The sequence below is a fragment of the Mesocricetus auratus genome, unplaced genomic scaffold (genome assembly GCF_017639785.1).
Source record: "Mesocricetus auratus isolate SY011 unplaced genomic scaffold, BCM_Maur_2.0 Super-Scaffold_4256, whole genome shotgun sequence".
NCBI lineage: Eukaryota > Metazoa > Chordata > Mammalia > Rodentia > Cricetidae > Mesocricetus > Mesocricetus auratus.
The window spans coordinates 129,607,787-129,621,995 of NW_024429182.1; the positions used below are offsets into that span (position 1 = coordinate 129,607,787).

The window sequence follows — 14,209 nt, forward strand, 5'->3', positions numbered from 1 at the left end:
CGACAGCCTGCAGTACCCTCAGGGTTATAGGCACCAGCCCTTGGGCTCCCAAAGCCACCATGTGCTCTGAGCACTAAGCTGGGTCTAAGAGCTTGGACCTTTGCCAGAAGACTGCTGGCGAGGGGCTTAGTTATCTAAGTCTCCTTTTCCGAATGACAGGAGCGATCAGGCTGGCTGGAGAAGAATGGGGATGTGAGACACAGGAACAAAGTAAAGAAGAAACAATCGCTCTGCAATCCCCAACTGTAGATGGGATTGTGTGGCCCCAGGACCCACCTCTGCCTCATGCCCAAGACTCCCTGTGGCCAGAGAGGCCTCCAATCCCTGCCAGGCTGGGTCTGGATAGCCTTGGTCGGGGAAGCTTGACTAATGAGGCTAGGTCAAGTGGATGACAGCCGTCTTGGGACCTGGGACCACAACCGTGTGAACTGAGTGACTTGTTTTTGGCAGCTGAGCTTAGTTGTCCAAGAGTGCCCTCCTCTACACTGCATCTTTGAGGAACAGGCAGGGACAGCCTTTGTGATTCCCGTCTTGGAGACACAGACCAAGGATGAGAGAGAGTGAGACACATACATGGAGTCAAAGCACTGAGCCCATCGCTTCTGTCTCCACTCAGCACAGCTTCTCGCGGTTGCAGAGTTCTTTTGCGGTGGCTTTGAAGTTAGATTTCTTCCACTTGAGATTTATCCTGGTGGCACCATACTGAACTTCACTAACCTTCTGGGATATATCATGTTGTTTGGGGGGTGGGGGAATGGAACAATGGCCTTAATTCTGTTTCTTTGGTAGGAATTTATCAAGGGTTAGGAAGGTCTTTTGGTCTTCTCCACATTCATAGTTATCCACAGGCTGCATTTTGTTACAGGAGACCCTGGGTTGTTCAGCACTGGAATCTTTTGGAGGTTTTATGCTCTGATTTAGGCAGGGGACAACATGGACATTTCTGTAGGTACCAAAATCTGGAGGTTCAGCTTTCCAGTGGAGAAGTCACTCCTCCTCCCAGAAGCCAGAGGCAGAACCAAACTGCCTGCCTAGGATGTATCGCCAGGCTTTATGGTGAAACCCAAATCCGAATTTCCAGGAGCCACTTTAACCATGTTTAGACATCCGCAACTGATTCTGAAACCTTCTAGTCCTGACTGTGCAGGTCACATGATTGCAGCTGCTTCTGAGACCCTTGGTGAAGACACCAGAAGTGTGGAGAGGTTTCCAGCTGCTGAGACCATAAAGAAGCAACTGGACTCTCTGCATTCATGAGATACCGAGCGTCTCTGCAACTGGACTCTTGGGACAATACACATGCTAGTTCTTGCACAGGCCTCAGTCCTCAGAAAATATGGACCATTCAAAGCTACCATAGGTCAAACAGCAAAGGATAAAATAAAATAAAAACTATACTAGAGAGCCTTGGTACGGTATACGGGTGCACACAGGTGTAGATGCCAACAACCGTTTTCATTGGTCAGGTTTCTCACTACCATGGAATGCACTGAGTTGGTGAGGTGGGCTGATGGGCAATAAGCCCCAAGGACCCTTTGATCTCCACTTCCCTAGCACTGAGGTTACAAGAGGAACTACACTCCCAGTTTTGACTAACCAGCATCATTTTGGGAAACATTCAGCTGCCATTTGAACCTTCCACGGCTCTTTGACATCTCCAAGGACTCTTGCTTTCTCTACCCTGCAGCCTGTAGGCTCTCTCGCTTACAAAGTGGATGGCACTTCACAGGCCTTGAAGTGGGTCTGTGCAACCTAGCTCCTAGATTTGTGAGGTTTCCATGATGGGTAGCTATGTGGTTAGGCTATGGTAGTGTTCCGGGGTACCACCAGCGTGCTGCAAGGGGAAGCTGGGCTGACGAGGAACACCGCTGTTCCTCAGGCTGCATCTGATTTGCTTCCAAAGGCACATACCACAGTGGGGTGCTCCCAGGAAGCCGAAGCAGAGCTGGTTGATTGAAAAGAGCAGGGGAGATGCATGCAGGCTCAATAGTGAGGAGTTCTGAGGAGTGGGGAAGGAAAGCGAACTTGCCTCATCCTCATCTCCAGCAGAACAGGAGCTCATGCGAGCGAGCTCACACTGCCGTGGCCTGAGGGAGGGAAACCAGAGGCTGTCCTCACCTTAGACCAGTCCCCAGTTTTCCACTCATAGCAGCCGGAGTAGTCCTCACACGCCTCCTCTGCTTTCGGCCTTGTGGACGCATCGCATTTCCCTTGAGAGTTGGTGCATGTCACGGTTCGTTTCTGTGTCCCTTTGCCACAGTTGGCAGAGCACTGCAAGACAGAGTATGGGTGCTTCATGCATTCCAGCTCAGTTCAAGTCCATTAACACCACTGAAACCCCCACCGTGTATCAGGACCAAGTGGGGAAGCAGACATGATGCTATTGCACATGCCATCCTTAAATGTTCATGGTCTCCAGTCTTGTTATTCCCTTAGGGAGCCCTCTCCAGGTGGCCAGTGAAGGATAGAGGAGACCAGACGCAGAAGAACCCATGGTACTTAGGTGGTCAAATGAGGGAAATGGAATTTAATGACCAGATGCCAGGTCTAAAAGATCAACTCAGGGAAAATGTTCAAAGGGCAAGCATAGCATGAACTGGCAAGAGAAGCAGGGGCCAGCTGGAGCCAAGCGGGCGTCTGACAGCAAAGGAGTCTGAGCCAGCTGAGACCTCGATCAGAAAGGAGGCAATGGCTAGGAACCATGGGGGTTTCTCGTAAGGCAAGCTTGGAATTTCGTGTGGATATCAAGAATGGAGAGATCGACATTCCACACAGTAGCATACTTTACTTATTAGAAGGCATGGCAAGAAACAACTTGGAGAAGGGATCTGGGCAGAGCCCGAGGGATCACTAATGATGATCAAACCCTCAAGAACTCAAGACTGCAGTGTCCTCATGCAACAAGGAATAACAAAAGCCAGGAAGTGGGGTTGCACGCCTTTAATCCCAGCAATTGGCAGGCAGAGGCAGGTGGATCTTTGATTTTAAGGCTAGCTTGGTCTACAGAGTAAGTTCCAGGATTACCAGGTCTACACAGAAAAACCCTGTCTTAAAAAACAAAAATGCAAAAAACAAAAAACCCAAACCCAAACCAAATCATCCCCCCCACCCAAGGAAAAAGGAGAGACCAGAGTCAAGGAGTTGACAGGACACGGGACACTGGGTACTCTGGGATATGTTGGATCCTGTCGCACTCCACTCTGCGAAGGCATGCTGCACTGGCTGGTGAGAGCACTTAACACATCCCTCAAAGTCGAAGGAAGCCCAGACAGAGAGGCCTGGTCACTTCCGGGAGATGCTAACTGACATGAGTGAGTGACACGTTGGTGGTGAGCAGAAGGAATATGGTCTGCAGCCCTCAGTCAGAAGGCAGAAGGAATACAGACTGCAGGTCGCGGAGCCCCACCCATTTTAATTTGTTATGTGTGAGTCCATGGGGAACACGGTCTTCCCACATAGAGGTGGAGGAGGCTAACGGCTGCATTCTGTGGAGGAGACTTCAGGCTGGCTCAGTTTAGTATGCGTAGCAGGCCATTGCAGTGCCTGAGAGATAATGAGCTAAACGTTTAAAGTTTCCTCACATCCAGAAAAAAAAAAACAAACGCACAGAGTGCAAGCAGAAAAAGGGGATGGATATTTGCCCCAGAGGGGCAAAAACTGCCTCTGGAGAAAGTGGAGGCAGATGTGGCTCACAGGCAAATGACAGTTTATAAAGGGAAAAGGGTAACCCCATGTTAGGATGGGTTGCTTTGTTTGGACTGGGCATGTTAAGTAGGGTAGCCCAAAAGGGGGCATTTGAATGTTGGACTTCAGTACTTAGGTATGTAGACCTTAGTGGTCAGCCTCAGGAGGAGGCAGTGGCTACATAAGGGGATAGACCTTGGTGGCTAGCTTCGGGATGTCATCTACAGTTTAGCAAGGGAGAGGGAAGGGGGAAGGACAAGTTCTGCCAGTGCCATGCTCGGGCCTGTGAGGGCCCTTCTGTTTCTACCCTGAGAGGCTGTCCTGGTTCTCCGTGTGGCCATTTCCTGACTACGTCAGCAACTCCACCCTTACCATTGAACTCGCGGGCTGTGTCCTGGTAACTGCCCACAGCTCCTCAGCAACTACAGGGCCAAGTCACCACCTCTGCCTGTGGCCATTTCCCGTGTCATCCTGCTCTATTTGTGCTTCCTGCCACTCTCTGGAGTTTCAGTCACTGCTGTCCAGCTGTTTCCTTGGCCAAGGCCCCTGGCTCTGCCCCCAGGATCTGCCCATTCCCTTGAGGCTCTCAGCCCTGAGGAAGGGCAGGTGCAGCAGATGTAACATAGGCCCCAGGATGGTGATACTCCATCTCTCCATACTCCCCCTCAGGATGGGGCCAAGAGGCTGAGGAAAAGAGGGCTCCCAGCAACCTCTAACTTCCTTCTGCTATTTGATCCTCCCTCCATTAAAGTCATGAAGAAGCTGGGGAGGAGGTGGGTGATGAATACTTGGGTGAATAAGCTTTTAAGTCTCTTCCCCCATAGACAAATGAGAGCCAGTTCCTAGCAGAAGGGCCTTAGGCACATTTTTCTCACAGCAGAGGGACAGAGTGCCAGTTTCATGGTCAATTCAAGGGGGACGATTAGATTCCAAATTCTAGGCTGGCAGCATCAGGTGGACTCATGTGGACATTGGCTCAGGGTTAGGATTAACCATGTGCAGAGTGACAGGCATTTGTCTTCAAATCCTGTTTTGACGGGTCATGCTTCCCATGTAGTGGTCTTCCATGCTGTAATAGGGCTTGGTTCTTTAGGTGAGAATGGATTTTGTTTCTCTCACAGGGAAGAGTCTGAGTGGAAAGTTTGAGGACTTGATCTGATCAAAGTACAAATCGTGTTTGATTGAGATCAAGGTGGTCTAAGCCCTGGGTATCACCTGGCCTGGGGAGGGGAGGGAGGTTTACATGCCTCTATCTCAAGTACTGAGGAAGAATCCCCATGAATAAGAAACTAGAAACTGGGCTAGAGAGATGGGCTCAGAGGTTAAGAGCACTGACTGCTCTTCCAGAGGTCTTGAGTTCAATTCCCAGCAACCACATGGTGGCTCACAGCCATATATAATGAGATCTGGTGTCTTCTTCTGGTCTGCAGACAGACGTGGAGGCAGGATGTTATATTCATAATAAATAAATAAATCTTTAAAAAAAGAAACTAGAAACCTAAGTGTATAAAAAGAAAAAAAAACCAACCAATGTTGAGTGCCCCCCCTTTCACCAACTATCATAAAGGGCAGGATGAGCGCCTCAGCCTTAAATGTGTGCATTTCAAGATTTGTCTGAAATTAAACTTCAGTTTAGAGCAGCCAGTGGCAGGCTTTCTGTTCATTAAAAATGTCCTGAAAACTTTTTTATTCAAAATAATTATGTTTGGCAATCAAAAGGAACTTTAAAAATATTTTCCATACTGAAGAGTGTCTTGGATCTAGCCTCCTTAAGTTTCCTAGACTACTCCAGGTTTGGTGGAACCAAGGGAAGTCCATGTCTTTATTTAGCTATTTTTTGTTTGTCTTATATCCAAATAATCAACATAATTGTAATGTCAAGGCAAAACCCTGAAGATGACTTCACCAAAGATAAAATGTATTTTCAGGATTGACCTTCTTACTTAAAATTTAGGCCTTGACTTTGACCTCCTTCCAACAAGTTTTTTTTTTGTGTGTGTGTGATTTGTAACTCTGACTTGCATACCAAAGACTGTCCCTCCTAGTGCCTGACTCCTGCAACCTGTAAGAGCTGCCCTGGCATTGCAGGGAAGACCTTGAAACCAGCTACTCTACTTGACCATACTACAATCCAACCTTGTCCAAAGGAGAATGAAAAGATCAATGGGTATCTAATGTCTGTCTATTTATCATCTATCTATGTGTCTATCTATGTATCTATGTATGCATGTATGTATGTATCTATCATCTATCAATATATTCATCTATCTATCTATCTATCTATCTATCTATCTATCTATCTATTGATCATCTGCCATCTGTCCATCCATCATCTCTGGGTGGGAATGTGCACAAGAAATGGAATCAAATATCACTTTCCCAGTGGTGTAGTCTCAAAACTACATTATGTATGTTGGTTTGTCTGTTTTTAGCCATATTGCTATTTTAGATGGGACTCAAGGAAGCAGCTGGAGTGCGCTTGAGAGCTAATCATGGGGCAGAGAGGACTTGATACATGGGTATGAATTACAAATACTCTGGAGCAGGCAGCACACAGTGGGCCCTGTGGTTAAGGCCTACAGGCCATTGCATGACTTCAGCCTCAGTGGCAAGCCCAGGCACTCACCTCTGACCACTCTGATGCCTCCCAGATAGACAGGCAGTCCTGGCCTTCACAGCTCTGTACTGGTGTCGGCCGGGGTTCTGAGCAGTAGAGGGGCCGAGTAGTGACATGTGTGCCGTTCTGTAGCTGGTACATGCAAGTCACCTCCCGATGTTGGACACCCTTCTCACAGGTTGCTGAGCAGGGGCTCCACTGACCGGCCACCCACCTGCCCAGGGGGAGAAAGGACAGTAAGGAAATGACCTGGCGGTGGGTGAGTGGGGAAAGAGACAGATCTAGAGAGCTTTATCATCAACTCTGGAAGTAATTCCAGGGCTTCAGAACAGAGGGTGACCTGAGCGGTCATCTAGTTCAGTGGCTTCTTTGGTATAGGGAACTTTCTGCTACAACACTCCCATGTCAGGTTAAATAATATTCCAGCAGGTCCCTCCCTCCCTGGAGAGGGATCATACACCCTATCTGTTATCATAGCACATGCTTAGTTCAATGGAGTGTGAGTAGACATGGAACTGGTCATGTCCCAAAGATATTTGTGTGTGTGTGTGTGTGTGTGTGTGTGTGCATGTGTGCGTGTGTATGTGTGTTTGGAGGCCAGAAGAAGGTATTCCTTCTCTTTTTCCCTATGCCCTAGGAGCTAGGTTGGTAGCCAGAAAGCTCCAGCAGTCTTCCTGTTGGCATCTCCCCCTGGGGCTGGGGTTACAAATGTTTGTTTGCAGAGACAATCATCTTATTGTATGGGTGCTAGGATGCAAATTCTCATCTTCCTAATTGTGGACCAAGCATTCTGAACCACTAAGTCACCCTGCCACACCCCCATTTGACAGAAGCTTTCAATATGGTTATGAACTTGGCTGATTCTGTTTCCTGCCCTCTGCCATGAGAACCCAGCACTGTTTTGACACAAGGTGATATCTGTTGCCACAGCATTAGCTGACTGATACAGTCTGCACAAAGGCCTCTCCGGTGCCTGAACCAGTACTCCAAGACCAGGTCCCCCCCTGTCCTCCATGGCCCAAGAAGCCTCAAGACTAGTGACAGTAACTCTTGACGATGGCATCTTATGGGCCACTGGAAAACAGTGCCGAGGATGGCACTTGAAAATGCTTTTCTAAAGCTGTCTACTCACCCACTGTTTCAGCCATCTGTGGGTGTGTGTCTGTCTGTTGGCTTCAGGGTATTGGGAAACAACTGAGCAGTTTGGAAATCACAATTTACTAGGACACAAATGAGAATGTTCTTTTGGGGATACCAATGAACTGTCCCTGCTTGCTCCTTGGGTGATGAACAATCTTAAGCCATCCTTCCTTATATGTTCCTAGTACCCAGGAGCTTAATACTTGTGAAAGCATCTCCAAATCTAGATGGTGAGCATGGATTGCCATTCCATTCTCTATTAAGATAGCTTTGAATGCCAGTTAATGAGCTCCCATCAGGCCACCCCACTCTAGAAGCAGAATTTTCAGAACCTTTTGCGTGGGCAAAGTTCTCCCTGTTGGATCCACTACTGATGCAGGAGGGATAGAGATAACTGCCTACTGTGTGGTGTGGAAGTGAGAAGAGAACATATATGGCTTACAGACTGTTGATCACAGCATCCAGTCCATGTCAGCCCGTGTGCACTCAGCTCCCTATGCCCTTAGCCCCGTGTGCACTCAACTCTGTGAGCAGTCAGCCCTGGGTACACTCAGCTCCATCTGTGTGCATTCAACTCTGTGAGCACTCAGCCCCGTGTGCACTCAGCTCCATCCATGTGCACGCAGCTCCATGTGCACTCAGCCCTGTGTATATTCAGCCCGATGTACACTCAACCCTGTACACTCAGCCCTGTGTGCACTCAGCTCCATCCGTGTACACTCAGCCCCGTGTACACTCAGCCCCATGTACACTCAGCCCCATCCGTATGCACTCAGCCCTGTGTGCACTTAGCTCCATGTACACTCATGTACTTCTCTTGGAAAATACCCCAATGAGGCATGAGAAGAAAATGTATTTCTACACCCTTCACCATCCTTGTTATCTGGTTTTTTTTGGCAGCAGAAAACAACCATTTCACTGGGAGAACTATGGCTGTAGAAGGCCTTAAGTACTTGGACACTACAATCCCACTCAACGCTACTGTGCAGTCCAAGTTCCGAATCCTCAAGGTGGGAAAGGTGCTCTGCAGGCTTGCTTTGGATAGTTACATATATGTCAGATCTCCCAGGCATCAAGAATCCCAGTCCAAACACAAAATTCACACACACACACACACACACACACACACACACACACACACACACACACAATCTCTCTCTCTCTCTCTCTCTCTCTCTCTCTCTCTCTCTCTCTCTCTCTCTCTCTCTCTCTCTCCCCCTGAAGGTAATTGTATGCAGTATTTCTAGTGTTTTGACTATAACCTGTTACTGAGGTCAGGCATAGGATCTTCTGCTCAGGGCACCATGTGGACACCGAAAAAGTTTTCACATTTGTGGCATTTTTGGATTTTGGAGCAGCAAACTTTAGCCTGAAAGTTATACGGCTCTAATTAGATATTCTGGGTAGATCAATGACTATCAAACACACACACACACACACACACACACACACACACACACACACACACACACACAGAAAACATAGCTCAATTGACAAGGCCCTTACCACTCAAGCATGAAGACTTGTTTGATTCCCCACTCATAAAATGGCAAGCATGGAGGTGTGTGCTTATAACCCCAGCATGGGGGTGGGAGGGTGGGAGGCTGGGGGTGGGTGGAATGGATCCCTGGGCTTTGCTGGCCAGCCAGGCTAGTCTACTTGGTGAGTTCCAGGTACTGAGAGACCCTGCCTCAAGAAAAACCTGAAATGTATGTTGCCTAAACACACCTAAGTTTGACCTCTGACCTCCACCCAGACAGCCTTTACACTCAACATGCACATCCACCACATGAACACACACATAAAGATAATCTATCACAGATACGTCGTATTTCAGATATATGTATATACACTCTACTTTTTGATGCTGTAACAAATAACTGAAAACCTAATAGTTCAAGACATCACCAACTTGTGATGTTGTGGGGGTGGAAATGTGAAGTTCGCCCTAAGAGTTGGTAGGCTGGTTTCTTCCTGTCTTTTCCAGTTCATTCTCAACACTGCTCCCTTGTCCTAGTGGTGGAGGCAGCAGTGTTGGGCTGAGTCTTGATCATCTCCTACTCTCTTTTGCTTTCCTGTGATCACAAGGGGTCTGTTTAGATGACCCAGGATAATCTCTGTAAGTCAGCTGAATGGCAACCTATATCTATAGGCTTAGTTAGGTAGGTCTGCTGAAAAAGAATTCCACAAACTGGGTGGCTGGGAGAGGTAGCTCAGTGGTTAAGAGCACCAGCTGCTTTTCCAGAGGACCCAGGTTCAATTCCCAACACCCACATGGCAGCTCAGAACTATCTATAGCTCTGATTCCAGGGGATCTGACACCCTCACACATACATGTAGTCAAAACACCAATGCACAAAAATTAAAAAATAAATAATTAAAAACAAAACAAACACAAAAATCCAGAAGATTATCTGTTTTCTCAGTTTTACAGGACAGACATTCCAGATTGGCATGTTACTGGAGTAGGCTTCGTTTGATGGAAGGTCTTTTATGAATGTCTCTCCTAGGCACAGGGAGGGGCTGGCAATCTTTGACATTCTGGGCTTATGGAAACATCACCTCCTACTCTCCATCTTCATCTTCACATGGCGTTCTCCCCATATACCTCTGTCTCCCCAACTACCTTCTCATAAGGACATTGGATGAGGGGAGCACTCTACTGCAGTGTGACCTCATCTTCATTAATTACATCTGCAATGACCTTATTTCCAAGTAAGATCACATTCTAGCCTCTTAGGTGTTAGGACTTTAACATAGTTTTATTTAAAAAGAGGCTGCAATTCAACCCACCAAACCACTTTAGTTTGATTCTCAAATTTAATTCCCCTGTACTATGTAACCCAACATATTCCCAGGTCCAAGAGAATAGGATGTAGGAGGCCACTAGGCTGCTAGACTCATCTGAGAATTTTCAGTTTCCATACTACTTTTTATACTGAGGACCAAACGCAGGGCCTTGTGGGTACTAGGCAAGTCTTCTACCATGAGCTAGTCCTGGCTCTCTCCACTTTCACATTTATTTATTTCTGGTCTCCTTACATGGCTCAGGCTTAACTTTCAACTGAATTCGAACTTTTAAGCTTCCCACTTTGGCTGACAAAGCATTCACATTACAGGTGTGTACCACCTGCCCAACCAAATTCATTTATTCACATTGGGATGTGGCTGCGATTTAAACTAGATAAAGGTCTTGCGAGCTCCCTTGGAAAAGTGATTGAACTGTCACAGAAATGATGGCATCCTCAAAGGCAGTCTTCTGACATGACTACGTTATGATGAATATACAGTGGGTCTCAGATTAGGTGATTAAAGTGAAGAAACACATTTCCAGATACTTTCAATCCTAGAAGATAGGAAGACACATGGTATTTCAACACAATACCAGATAACAAAGGAATTATCTAGGAGGCTCAGGGTTACCCTCATGCACCCTCAGCATAGAGGATAAAGATAGATCTGGTATTCATGAGCAATTGGAGTATTCACCATATTTGCTCAGCAAGTCCAAGTCAAGAAACAAGACACCTTCGTGTGATTCTATGTGTTTGTTACAGAGGTGGGCACATGCTTCAAACAGGCCACACATAGACTTCCACAGCCTAGAATGGATGAAAAACCACTCTAGCCATCCCAGGACACTTCAGGGCAGGTCACAGCTACTGAGCTAGTTAGCTTGCTCAGCCTGTGTGAATCAGATGCATACATGCTGAGTCTCAGTCTCGTGCTGAGTCCAGACCCAGTGTTGGGCTGCTCTTGTAGCTCAAACCCCTTATCAAAAAGGTGTAGTATTCACCCAGAACTTACAGCCTTCTGGATGCTTTAAGTTGCCTCTGTATGACTTACAGTGCTGGGAAAGCTGAATAAATAACCCGGAATGATGACAAGATAAAACCCATCTCTACTTAGCAGGCACAATCCTTTTTGAAATGAGTATTTCAGGTTCAATTAATAGTCAGTTTCATCAGTGGATAGAGAACCCACAAGTGTGTGTGTGTGTGTGTGTGTGTGTGTGTGTGTGTGTGTGATGTATGAAGGAAAGCCAGCAAGACTGGAACTTGAGTGTGAGTACTTGTTGTGGGGTAAGAATCGTGCCTCTGAGGAGACAAGGTGTGATAGGCAAGGTCAGGGAGGGTTGGAGGAGCATGCAAAAATCGATGCAAGAAGGGAGGCTCCCTGCAGTGTCGGGTTGGACTGAGTCACGGTCTCTGGGTTTGATTACAGGACAGATTGCAGGTGGTTTGAGACCTGGGAGGAATTGTAGTGTTGTACGGCAATTTCCTCCCCATAGAACATTCCATCTTGGGAGAAGCACCTATGATTGTCAGTTCTAAAGGGAGGCTCATTAAGATTCAGGAAGTATACAGTTTATCTCAGGAAGTTCCTGAAACTGACCTATCATACAAAGCTCAGGTCTCCCCAAGATTATACAAGCAGTAAACACTGCAGAGATACATCCCCCCAAAGAGCTAAACACCCCATAAGAGATACCCTCCAGACTGTTGAGCCATGTGCAACTGTATAGTGGGCTCCCGGTTCCTAGATTTTGGAGCAGTCACCCATACTGGGGTGGGCTTTGGTGATGAAGCTGTCTTTGGGTCATTTCTGCTCCTACAAGTAACCCCCTCACACATATTCCTGTAAGTAACACCAATAAGCTCATTGGCTACCAAGTCGGGCTTTGGTGGTGCCTTAGTTAGGGTTTCTATTGCTGTGAAACTATGACCACATCGACTCTCATAAAGAAAAACACTTAATAGGGGCCTGTCTTATACTTCAGAGGAATTATTGTCATGGGGGGAAGCACGGTGGCACACAGGCAGACATGGTGCTGGAGAGGTGGCTGAAATTCCTCCATCTCCATTTGGAAGCAGCAGGAAGAGTGACAAGGGGGCTGACCGGCTTGAGCATCTGAAAACCTCAAAGCCCACCCCCAGTGACACACTCCCCCCACAAGGCCACACCTCCTAATGATGCCACGCCCCATGAACCTAGGGGCCATCTCCATTCAAGCCACCACAGGCATCCCTATTTTGCTCTGTCGTCGCTTCCCTATTTTGGGGTGAGTAGAGCTTTTTTTCAGAAGTCCCCAGGAATAGCGTTACACAGTAGGCAGCCCTCAGGGAGGGTAAAGGACAGAGTCTGGGCTGCACACGTTTGCAGCCAGCTTCCACAGACCTTCCGGGTTGGGTCTCACTCGACTCTGGGAGAGGCCTGACAGTGTGGCCAGGTAAGGAATGTGGATCATCACTTCAGGGTGGTCTGCAATTGGAGGCAACAGCATAGAGGGTTGGGAGAGCCTGATCACACGTACAGAGTGCAGAAGGACACAGGGACAAAGGGACAGAGAGTGGGAGGCATGCAGATCAGCCAATCAGGAGGCAGCTTTTAGAGGCCACAATAGAAGGCTCCTTTCAATCTGTCTTTGCAGCCCCCCTCCTGCCTGTCTCTCAAGTAGCTGGGATTACAGGCATACTCTGCATTCCCATCTCGGGGCTCTGATTTTCAGTCATGCAAACATCCTTCCGTCTGTGGTCCACCAGACTCACTGCGCCTCAGGCCCTGACAGCAGGAGATCTGACATAGTGAAGTCAGACCCTCTCAGCTTCCTACATAGTACCCGGGTCTGAAGGACCCAGACTCAAGTAATCACTCCACCAGTTTGCCAGCTCTGTGGCCAAGAAGGGTCCACAGCCCGTCCTCTCTTTATAAAACATAGGCACTACTGGCGCCTCACAGGCTTGTTGCTAGATTGGCCGGGATGACCTTTCCCGAGGTCCCGAGAAGTCGGTGAGTTTGCCATGCCTCATGGCTGACAGATCCAGACTACCGAGACCACTGTGGTGGCTGGAAAGGGCGTGGCTCTATTAGGAGGTGTGGCCTTGTTGGAGTAGTTGGGGCCTTGTCCCTGTGGGGGCAGGCTTTGAGGGCTTGCTTAAGCATCACTCAGTCCACCTCCTGCTGCCTTTTGATCAAGATGTAGTCAACACCATGTCTGCCTGCACACCACCATGCTCCTGCCATCATGAAAATGGACTGAACCCCGAACTGTAAGCTGCCACCTCAATTGAATGTTTCCTTTATAAGAGTTGCTGTAGTCATGGTGTCTCTTCACAGCAATAGAAACTCTAAGATACCATATAACTATTATTTCTATTATTTAAAATGTAGACATTGGTTCCGTCAAGAGGAGCTCTGCTTTCCCAGGGACTCCTGGGAAGAACATCTAGGTGACCGTCCTGAAGCAAGATTCACAAGGTCCCCTGAAGTTAATTTTTGCCTAGTTCTTAGTAAGTTTGTATGATTCATATGGGAGGAACAAGTACGGTAATATGAGCTCCCCCATCCTCCGGGACTAGTTACTGTAGCTCAGGGCATCTTACTTCATTGGGGCTTTGGGTTCCTCCATGCATGGGGCAACAGCAGAGTGGTTTGAATATTATTTGAACAACAAGCAAAGCATCTGGGAGGCACCTAGCACAGGGAAGCCTGCAGGGATATGAGTCCACTTTTGCTGGCACAGAGCTTCTTCCCATGGTATGAATGCCCAGCTAAGAGAAAGTCAACACTTTGCTCTGCCTCGCTGTGGTGACAAGGTCTTTTCTAGGACACCTGTGACTTTGTTCACTGTGCATGCTGTTGGCCTGGGGGAGGGCAAGTGCAGTCTTTCCAAGAGCCCTTCCTCCCTGTCTAACACCAACCAACACCTCGAGGACCACGTGAAGCCCGGACCCCCCCCATCTGCTCAGGACTGTGTCCACCTTCCAG

The 14,209-nt window shown here is 47.9% G+C and overlaps 1 protein-coding gene across 2 annotated transcripts in view; it reads right to left on the minus strand.

Moving 5' to 3' along the window:
- Adamts17 (ADAM metallopeptidase with thrombospondin type 1 motif 17) overlaps positions 1 to 14,209 on the minus strand; it is a 307,470-nt gene that overhangs the window by 19,319 nt on the left and 273,942 nt on the right. For both annotated transcript variants that reach the window (XM_040730601.1, XM_005083951.4), the window contains 2 exons: positions 6,311 to 6,515; positions 2,119 to 2,271 (listed from right to left, as the gene is read on the minus strand). In XM_040730601.1, the coding sequence (XP_040586535.1) occupies positions 2,119 to 2,271; positions 6,311 to 6,515 (358 nt within the window). The remainder of the gene's footprint in view (positions 1 to 2,118; positions 2,272 to 6,310; positions 6,516 to 14,209) is intronic.